The sequence below is a fragment of the Lampris incognitus genome, chromosome 5 (assembly GCF_029633865.1).
Source record: "Lampris incognitus isolate fLamInc1 chromosome 5, fLamInc1.hap2, whole genome shotgun sequence".
NCBI classification, from domain to species: Eukaryota; Metazoa; Chordata; class Actinopteri; order Lampriformes; family Lampridae; genus Lampris; species Lampris incognitus.
In genome coordinates, this window is record NC_079215.1 from 62,879,175 (window position 1) to 62,890,146 (window position 10,972).

Below are 10,972 nucleotides of genomic sequence, written 5' to 3' on the forward strand. Positions count from 1 at the left end.
GAGTCAGCAAGTCCAGCCCGATGAAGCAGGGTCTTGTATTTCAGCCAACCAAAACTCGTGGTTGGCTGCGGCTTTCCCTGCCTGCACCTGCAGTGCTCTCTTCCCCAGCATGCTGGTTAGTTCCCCAGTCACAGTTCTGATTTTACAGGTGGTGGGCCTCCACTCTGTCTCTGGCAGCACCCCTGGATGCACAATGGAGATGGTGGACCCTTTGTCCACAATGGCCCAGTAGTGGTGTCCATCAATGGAGCAGCAAAGATAGAGACCGTGTGCGTGGCCCACTCTGCCGATCTGGGAAGAGTTCTCAATGGGGGATATGGTCGGTTGGCTGGGTGGCAGTCTCACTGCGGTTACACCCCACTCTAGTTTTCCGACTGGGGAGCGCTTCCGATGGAGGGAACCGTCGCAGCCGGGAGGCAAAGCCTGTATCTCCCACTCCACATCCCCAAGCTGGCCACCGAAGTCACTGCCATATATACAGTGCTGCTTGAAAGTTTGTGAACCCTCCAGACATGGTCACTGTTTTTGTAAAAAACATTAAAATAAGCTTATTACACATACATCCAAATCCCAATTTGTAAAGCACACCTTCCAAATAATGGACACACACACACAAAGAGATATATTTTCATTATTTAATTCAACAAAGGTAGTTTATTTCACAAAAACTGAAAATTTAACATGTGCAAAAGTATGTGAACCCTTGTATTAGTAGCTTGTGGCTCCTCCTTTTGCAGCCATTACTTCAACCAAACGTCTTCTGTAACCACTAACCAGTCTCTTGCATCTGCTTATGGGGCTTTTTGCCCACTCCTCCTTGCAGAACTCAGCCAGTTGAGAGAGGTTGGAGGGACATCTGGTATGTACCAACTTCTTCAGGTCTCACCACAACATTTCAGTTGGATTAAGATCCGGACTTTGACTGGGCCTATACAGAGTACGAATCCTCTTTCTCTGAAGCCGTTCCTTTGTAGTTTTGCTGGAATGCTTTGGGTCATTGTCTTGTTGCATAATCCATTTTCGTCCCAGCTTCAACTCCCTGACTGATGGCAGGAGATTCTGGTCAAGAATTTGTTGATATGCCGGAGAATTCATGGTTCCTTGGATAATATGGAGTCGTCCAGGTCCAGAAGCAGAAAAGCAGCCGCAGACCTTCACATTTCCACCACCATGCTTCACTGTTGGGAGGAGGTTCTTATGCAGTGTTGGCTTTTCTCCAAACATGTTGGTTTTGATTGTGACCAAATAATTCTATTTTGGACTCGTCTGTCCAGAGAATGGACTTCCAGAAGGTCTCTGGTTTGTCCAAGTGCTCTCTGGCAAAGTTGAAATGGGCAGCTTTGTTCTTTTTTGAGAGCAGAGGCTTCCTTCTAGCAACCCTCCCATGAATGTCATGGCTATTCAATTTCCGTCTGATTGTAGATGCATGCACATTTGTCCCAGATGCTACCAGAGAGGTGTGCAACTCTCTAGAGGTGATGTGTGGGTTGGCCTTTACCTGATTTATTATTTTTCTGGTGCTTCTGGGTGATATTTTTGATGGGCGTCCACTTCTAGGCAGAGTTGCTGTCATGTTGAAGGCCCTACATTTGTAAATTATTTGTCTTACAGTAGATGGATGGAGCTGGAATCTATTGGAGATGGTCTTATATCCCTCCCCAGACTGATGGGCTGTCACTACCTTCTTCTTCATGTCCTCGGATATCTCCTTTGCTCTCGGCATTGTTGATTTGTATGGGAGCACAGTGGTTTGGTTGGTTTCCTCTGTCTTTTAATTAGTGCAGGCCAAACCCTTTCCCAAGGATGTCTCATTTCATTGGTCTGCTTAAATGATTAATTAAGCACCCAAATGTGTTTCACCTCAGTCTGTTACCTGCTTGACTTAACCAGTGCAGCTGGGGGTTCACTTACTTTTGCACATACACTAATTCCATGTTTCATGTAGTTTTTGGGCTACTTAAACAAGTCCCACTAAACAAGTACATGCAACTGATAAACATATATCTGACATTTCATACATAAAAACTGGTGATGATAGAATAAGAAAATCATGGTAAAACAACAGAAACATCTAAACTGCTCAAGGGGATCACATACTTTCAAGCAGCACTGTATATATCAACACAGATACAGGAAAAAAGGTTTTAATACATTGCAGTACAGCCCTGTTTCGTTCGTCGCACACTCGCCAGCTGCTGATGAGTGCGCGACGCACGAAACAGGGCTGTACTGCAATGTATTAAAACCTTTTCTCCTGTATTTGTGTTGATATTCCGCTCCTCATTGTGTGTGTGTGTGTGTGTGTGTGTGTGTGTGTGTGTGTGTGTGTGTGTGTGTCACGGTGGGTAGCGTGCTCGCCTCACAGCAATAAGGTCCTGGGTTCGAGCCCCGGCATAGTCCAACCCTGGGGGGTCGTCCTCTGTGTGGAGTTTGCATGTTCTCCCCGTGTCTGTGTGGGTTTCCTCCCAGAGTCCAAAGACATGTAGGCCAGGTGAATCCAAATTGTCCCTAGGTATGAAATGAATGTGTGTGTGTGTGTGTGTGTGTGTGTGTGTGTGTGTGTGTGTGTGTGTGTGTGTGTGTGTGTGTGTGTGTGTGTGTGTGTGTGTGTGTGTGTGTGTCACGTCCCTCGGTCCGATGAGGGTGCAACAATTAGTGTACTGGGTAACATTGAGGTGAAGGTGCAACACATGAGACATAAACGTTTATATATAATAAAATATAAATATTTATTAACACCATGACAGGACAAGGGAACCGAACGGTTGCCAAAACAATACACTACTAACAAAAGTAACCCCCCCCCCCCCCGACAGTGCTGAAAAGCACCAAGCCTAAAGACAAAAAGTGGCAGCCACTGCTAACCTAGTGTGTCTAACAGAGGTAAGCTACGTGATGGGGTGTTTGCTCATGGGCATCTTACCTTGACCCCCATGCCCAAAAGAACTAAACAAATTAAAGGCTAAACACAACTCAAAATACTCAAGATTTAAACAATGCAAAACTTAAATGAAAACGGGCCAGACATTACAAACACAAAGTAGCTACAGAGACAAAGACATAAACACAAAGTAGCTACAACACACAAAAGAAAATCACACAAACTAAACCAGCTGGCCGGGGACCTGAAGACACGTGGGGGGGGGGGTTTACATGGGACACTGGACAGCTGATGGAACTGGACGATTTGTTGCCCGGTTGGTGAGGTGAGGAGGAGCACCTGGAGGATACCTGGATGTAGAGTCAGAGGGAGGGTTAGATACAGGAGGCAACACAACACAACTATACGGACACGGACACACCCGTGGCCGTAACAGTCGGCCCTGTGTGATGGCCTGGCGGCCTGTCCAGGGTGTCTCCCCGTCTGCCGCCCAATGACTGCTGGGATAGACTCCAGCATCCCCGTGACCCTGAGAGCAGGATAAACGGTTTGGATAATGGATGGATGGATGGAAGATATAAAACAACCCAGATATACACTAATATAAACATTTTATTAGGAGTGTTTGCTGTTTGGAGATCAGTAAACCTTAGACAGGTAGCACATCTCTTCATCATGCCTATATCTGTTGATAATCACACCTTGGTGCTTCTTCTTGAACTGTGTAGTGTTTGTACGTTGTTTGAGTTCCATGCTCACACTGCTCCACAATTTTACCCCACAGATAGAAATGCCCATGCTCTTCAAAGCTGTACAAACAATAATGTCTTGAAGTTTAATTTCCCTCTCAAATTATATTCCCCTTCTCTATCTGGGAATATTTGTTGTACATTGCTCGGTAGTAGATTGTTTCTTGCTTTGAACATTATTTGTGTTGTGTTAAATTCTACTAAATCCCTGAACTTCAAGGCACTTGACTTTAAAAATAGCTTGTTGGTGTGTTCATGATATCCTACATTATTAACTATCCTTATGGCTCTTTTTTGTAGTGTACATAATGGTTGTAGGTTGGTGTTGTAGGTGTTACCCCATACCTCCACACAGTAGATCAGGTATGGTAAAATAAATGAACAATACAGAGTGTACAATGACTTATGATCCAGAATGTGTCTTGCTTTTCTCATGACTGCAATGCTCCTTGCCAGCTTTGCTCACACATATGTTATGTGAGGTTTCCAGCAGATGTTGTGGTCTAGTATCACACCTAGACATTTATTTTCATATACTCTTTCTAGTTGGACATTGTCTATTACTACTTTTACTTTGCTGTTTATTTTATAATTTCCAAACAACATAAATACACAATGTAGAGCAAAATATAAAGTTTCTTATAGTCCCAATATGGAAACCTTTTATTTGGACAGCAATAAGATGCAAATCTAGTTAAGATTAGTAATTTTTTAGATATTTAGATATTTCTTCATGAATAGGGTTATATAGGAACTCTCAATAGAATGCTATTTTCCCTCCACTTTTTTTTTTGGTCTAGTATCACACCTCGACATTTATTTTCATATACTCTTTCTAGTTGGACATTGTCTATCACTACCTTTACTTTGGTGTTTTTATTTTATAATTTTCCAAAACACATAAACTTTGTTTTGTCCAGATTTAACGATAATTTATTTTTGTCAAACCACAGTTTTAATTTTTCCATTTCTATTGTGATCACCTCCAAAAGCTGCTGTAAATTCTCACCAGAACAAATATATATTCGTGTTATTCACAAATAAAACAAATATTAATATTTTTGGTATGTTGCATATATCACTTAAGTAGAGAATGAACAGTTTTCGGCCTAAAACCAACCCCTGGGGTACACCACATGTAATAGCCATGCATGACAATTCATGTTTGCCTATCAAACTGCTGCCTGTTACTTAAATATCTTCTTAGCCAATTCTGTACCACCCCTCTGATACCCTACCTTTCCGATTTGTCTATTAATCTATTATGATAATTCGTGTCAAATAGATTTTTTTTTTTAGATCTATAAATATTCCCTCAGCAAACTTGTTTAGTCTATGCAATTAGTTATTCCTTCAATTAATTCGGTGAGTGCCAGAGATGTCGATCTGTTTGGTCAAAACCTGTACTGTCTACCGGTCAACATATTGTGCTTCTCAATGAATTGAGGTTAAATGTGAGGTTTCCAGCAGATGTTGTGGTCTAGTGTCACACCTAGGAGTTTATTTTCATATACTCTTTCTAGTTAGCGATTGTCGATCACTTCTTTTACTGTGGTGTTTATCTTATAATTTCCAAACAACATAAATACATAATCTAGAACAAAATATAAAGTTTCTTATAGTCCGAATATGGCAACCATTTAGTTGAACATTAATAAGATGTAAATACGGATAAGATTAGTATATTTTTAGATATTTCTTCATAAATAGGTTTATCTAGATACTCTCAATAGAATGCTATTTTCCCTCCACTTTTTTACTTTTACATTTATTCAAAGGGTGTTTTTGTGTTTCATCAGGAAACAGTGGTTGAAGTTTTTAGTGAGTTGAGGTTGTGTCATCTGGTGGATCATCTCTTAACTGTTCAGGGACAGATAGGGTTTTTGTACAGGTCTACCAGTGGTTTGTGTTACTGTGTGTCTCCGGCACAATAATACACAGCTGAGTCTTCAGGCTGCATATTCTGTCCTTTTAGAGTCACTATCTTACTGGAAGCTTCTAAAGAGATACTGAACTTGTTTTTTAGTGAATCTTTGTAGGATGTGTCCCCGGTATATATCATTCCAATCCACTCCAGTCCTTTTCCTGCAGGCTGTCTGATCCAGGCTGTCCAGTAGCTACTAACAGAATAAGAGACCTGACAGGTGATGGTCAGTGGTTGTCCTGGCTGGACAGTCAGAGACGCTGGTTGATTCAACTGCTGACTGTTCACACCTGTAGAAGAGAGAGAAAAAAGTTGAAAACTCAACTTTGTACCTCAGTGCAGAAAGGATAAACAGAAGAAGCTTTGTGGCCCTGAATGTTTCTCCCTCAAAGAGACTCACAGGATCCAGCTGCCAGCAGCAGCAGCAGCAGAGCTACAGACAACATGGTTTGTGTTGAAGTTGAACTGCTGGGAGCTGCTCTTCTTCTGGTCCATCTAAGAGCCTGGTATGAACTTCTTATAGTGGACTAACAAGGAAGTATACTTTGCATAGAAAATCACCCCGCCACAATAATGTATTCAAAGAACGTGGAGTACTTATTTACAAATATTAACAGATTGCAATTGCTGTATTTTATGATTAATCAATAAACACGTTTAAGAGAGGGTCATAATCATTCAAATGGGTATGTCCTGGTTTTGGATTATATCCAGTATTGTGAACTATGGAGTCTAGTTTCACAAACAAAGTGTCCAAATTTTCTGCATTTAACAGCAAACCTTACATTTCTTTCTGAAGGTAGATGTGGACAGTATGCTAGTTGGTTAATTAAGATGAATATGGAAGTGCTCCTTTTGGTTTCATCAAATCTTTGATTTCGGTGAAAATTTCTTTGTCGCGATCATTTCATTTCCGACCATGAAAAAGTCAGTAGGAAGGTTTACTTTGTAGGTGGAGGACATTTGGGCTGTTTTGGTGCATTTGTCTCAGACAATAACAAGTCTGATTCATTCAGATAACTTAAAGGTGGAGGTCCTGACCAGCATGGTAAAAGAACAGGTTTTAAAGTGTTTTTGTTTATTTTCTACTGGATTATATATTGCAGTAAATCCTATACACTAATCGGTCACTCAGATGTACTCAGCAACTTGTACACAAAAGATAAGATCAGATTTGTGTCACAAGTTGGCTGCTTCTTTGCTTATTGTTGTTCTTGGTTTTCATACAATATTGCTTACAGTTACACTACCGTTCAAAAGTTTGGGATCACCCAAACAATTTTGTGTTTTCCATGAAAAGTCACACTTATTCACCACCATATGTTGTGAAATGAATAGAAAATAGAGTCAAGACATTGACAAGGTTAGAAATAATGATTTGTATTTGAAATAAGATTTTTTTTACATCAAACTTTGCTTTCGTCAAAGAATCCTCCATTTGCAGCAATTACAGCATTGCAGACCTTTGGCATTCTAGCTGTTAATTTGTTGAGGTAATCTGGAGAAATTGCACCCCACGCTTCCAGAAGCAGCTCCCACAAGTTGGATTGGTTGGATGGGCACTTCTTTGAGCAGATTGAGTTTCTGGAGCATCACATTTGTGGGGTCAATTAAACGCTCAAAATGGCCAGAAAAAGAGAACTTTCATCTGAAACTCGACAGTCTATTCTTTTTCTTAGAAATGAAAGCTATTCCATGTGAGAAATTGCTAAGAAATTGAAGATTTCCTACACCGGTGTGTACTACTCCCTTCAGAGGACAGCACAAACAGGCTCTAACCAGAGTAGAAAAAGAAGTGGGAGGCCGCGTTGCACAACTGAGCAAGAAGATAAGTACATTAGAGTCTCTAGTTTGAGAAACAGACGCCTCACAGGTCCCCAACTGGCATCTTCATTAAATAGTACCTGTTAGAGCCTGTTTGTGCTCTCCTCTGAAGGGAGTAGTACACACCGGTGTAGGAAATCTTCAATTTCTTAGCAATTTCTCGCATGGAATAGCCTTCATTTCTAAGAACAAGAATAGACTGTCGAGTTTCAGATGAAAGTTCTCTTTTTCTGGCCATTTTGAGCGTTTAATTGACCCCACAAATGTGATGCTCCAGAAACTCAATCTGCTCAAAGAAGTGCCCATCCAACCAATCCAACTTGTGGGAGCTGCTTCTGGAAGCGTGGGGTGCAATTTCTCCAGATTACCTCAACAAATTAACAGCTAGAATGCCAAAGGTCTGCAATGCTGGAATTGCTGCAAATGGAGGATTCTTTGACGAAAGCAAAGTTTGATGTAAAAAAAATCTTATTTCAAATACAAATCATTATTTCTAACCTTGTCAATGTCTTGACTCTATTTTCTATTCATTTCACAACATATGGTGGTGAATAAGTGTGACTTTTCATGGAAAACACGAAATTGTTTGGGTGATCCCAAACTTTTGAACGGTAGTGTATAAAAAATCAAATAAAATATTAGAGCATTAGAAATTAGAATTGTACTACACTAACTTTGCCATGGCCCAAAATTAGACAATCTAAAATGTTAATGTAAGCATACTTTAAGGATAATTTAAGTTAATGGCATTCATAATTAAAACCAAATTACGACTTACACGAGCTTCAACTGGCTCTTTTAGTTGCCCTCTCTTTATAAATTAAATCACCAATGTGTGTGTGTCTGTGTGTGTGTGTGTGTTGGGGGATTGGTGCCACTTATAGGTCCCAGGTATTTTTGTTCAGCCCTTCCACTCACTAGTACCAAAAAATACAGGGCAGTACAGTGGGACAACACTTGAGTTAAAAGTATGTCCACCTCCAGCAATGACTGTTATGTGACACAGTTTGCAGAGTATAGTTTTCTGTTTGGTGTTGGGTTTTCTAAATCCAAACCATGTCCACACAACAAAAGTTGCAACCCTTTTAGTAACAAATTCATCTCCCCCATCTTGGGTTGGTTTGGATGCCTCCTCTTGTTCTGTATTTGTAATTTCACTCTCCTCCATGTATCCTCGTCACGTCATCTACTTCGTCTTTATCATCTTAACTTTTATGGCGGTTGGGGAAGGACCAAGATAGCATCGTAGGAACATCTCTATTTGGTAGCTCCAAAAAAATGTGCATTAATCTCTGCAACAGACATGTTACAATCTACTAGGTCAAGTCCAAGTACTTAACAATCAACGTTAACTACTTTTGCCCTATCAAAGCCCTATCAAAGTTTGGTTTTGTGGACTTCTTTTGTAAAACCATCAAACTCTTTATAATAATGGTAGTAGCTCAATTAAGTTAAAATATAGTACTTCTCCAAGTTCAACCTTTATCGCGGAGTTAGACAAGGTTGTCCCATTTCCCCTTATCGCTTTTTGATCACTGCACAACTTCTTGCTACTTACAGTTCCAATAGTGATTTGCAGGGTGTAGTGGTTGCGGACAGACAGGTCTTCATCAGTCAGCTGGCAGACGATACAGCCCTCTTCTTAAAAGATGCTACTCAAATTCCTCGTGCTTTGGACCTTATTAAGAATTTTCCAATGCTTCCGGTTTATGTTTAAACATGAACAAATGTGAATTAATGCCTCACAAGACATGTGAAATGTCATCTGTATGTGGTATTCCAATTAAGAATCAAGTTACATATTTGGGTGTAAATATTAGAATAGATGAATCTGTAAGATGTTCTTTGAATTTTGAGCCAGTCATTGAAAGGCCGGGCAAAAAAATGTAATATATGGTTACAGAGAGAGCTATCATTAAGAGGGAGACGTCTTCTCTCAAAAGCTGAAGGCATTTCAAGACTAACTTATGTCACTCTTTCCTTCCCTGTTGAGAATTCAACTGCAAAAAATATTGATAACCTTTTGTTTGAATAACAAGACACATTTTGAACTTTTATTATGAATACTACTGGTTGTGGAGGATTAAACATTTTGGATTTTACAACATTAAACAATACATTTAAGAGTAATTATATAAGACAGTTCGTGAAAAACACCGCTTCCTTATGGAATTTCATCCCTAATTATATTTTTTCTATAATAGGTGGCCTGAAATTTGTTCTACAATGCAATTATGATATTCTTAAAATACCCGTAAAATTATCAAACTTTCATAAGCAATTTCTATTGGCTTGGTCTCTCCTACATAAACACAACTTCTCTCCTCGTAAATAATTAATATGGAACAACAGGAATATCGTTCATAAAAATCACTCATTATTCTTTGGAAACTGGTTTAACAATGATATTAGGTTGGTGGGTGAACTGCTTAACTCAGAAGGTCACTTGCTGAATTACTCTGAATTTTTATCAAAATTTAAAATCCCAGTACCTCCAAAGGAGTATGCAGTTGTTTTTGATGCCATTCCTTCCGGTGCTCTGATGCTGATAAGAGACTCAACATTAAGAGTTTCTGTTGTTCCCTCTATAGAGCTGGATGGATCTGTAATCAGTAAACTGTGTTTCAAATTATCATAAAAGTAGAAATAGATGTATTAGAGCTTCATTCCAAAGACATATAGTATCAATACCTTATGTAAAATTCTTGTGGGAAAAAATTGTGGGGAATATTTCTTGGAAAAGAGTTTGGACTTCTCAAATACTTGTTAAATAATAAAGTGAGAGAAATCACGTTTAAACGGACTCATAGATTCTACCCTGCTAAGTTATATCTTAAAAGGCTTAAAAATGATGTTGATATTGGTTGCTCGTTGTGTGTTACTATGCCTGAAACTGCTCTGCATCTGTTTTGGTTTTGTACACATACTAAAAAGTTTTGGTCTGACGTCCTTTATTTTATTCAAATACACATTATTGCTGATCTTTCCTTTACCTTTACCTCTCTGAGCATCACATATTGCGGCGGATGTGTTCAGTTTAAAGTCAGGTGAAAGCCTGGTGCGTCTCACACAGACGCTAAGGGTGCGTCGTGCGTCAGTATCAGATGCCAAACATTTCCCATGACGCCAGCATCCTTCTTCTCGTAACTGGCTACATCTTGGACCCTGGCTGGTCTACAAGGGACTCGGAGGAGGTCTGGCCCCTACACGTGCGGTACGCAGGCCCACCGGGGTGTGTGGAGATTCCCTGATGCCCACCACCCAGCCCCCAGCTATGGGGTAAATAGTGCCACCTAGTGGATACATCGGGTCTGTGGGGTAAACCCCTACACAACTTCAACGTCTACACTGCTGTGGTTTTTTGTTTTTCTTGCCCTTTTGTGAGTGTTTAAGTGGGAGAGTACTGCTGCCGCCGTGTGTGGCTGCTGCTTCTCCCTCTCGTAGCCCCCCTTCCCCTCCACCCCTGTATGTCTGTTGTGTTTATCTGTTGTCTTCTTTCACCCCGTTTATTGTAAAGCCACTTTGAGTGTTAGAGAAGCGCTATAGAAGTTTAACTTAGTGGTATTATTATTAAAATATAAAGTTTCTTATAGT

The 10,972-nt window shown here is 40.2% G+C and overlaps 1 protein-coding gene across 1 annotated transcript in view; it reads right to left on the reverse strand.

Moving 5' to 3' along the window:
- LOC130113258 (immunoglobulin mu heavy chain-like) overlaps positions 1-6,000 on the reverse strand; it is a 75,862-nt gene extending 69,862 nt beyond the window's left edge. The window contains exons 1-2 of the mRNA XM_056280818.1: positions 5,955-6,000; positions 5,544-5,844 (exon numbers count right to left, since the gene is read on the reverse strand). Coding sequence (XP_056136793.1) covers positions 5,544-5,844; positions 5,955-6,000 — 347 coding nt within the window. The remainder of the gene's footprint in view (positions 1-5,543; positions 5,845-5,954) is intronic.
- Positions 6,001-10,972: the final 4,972 nt, after the last annotated feature.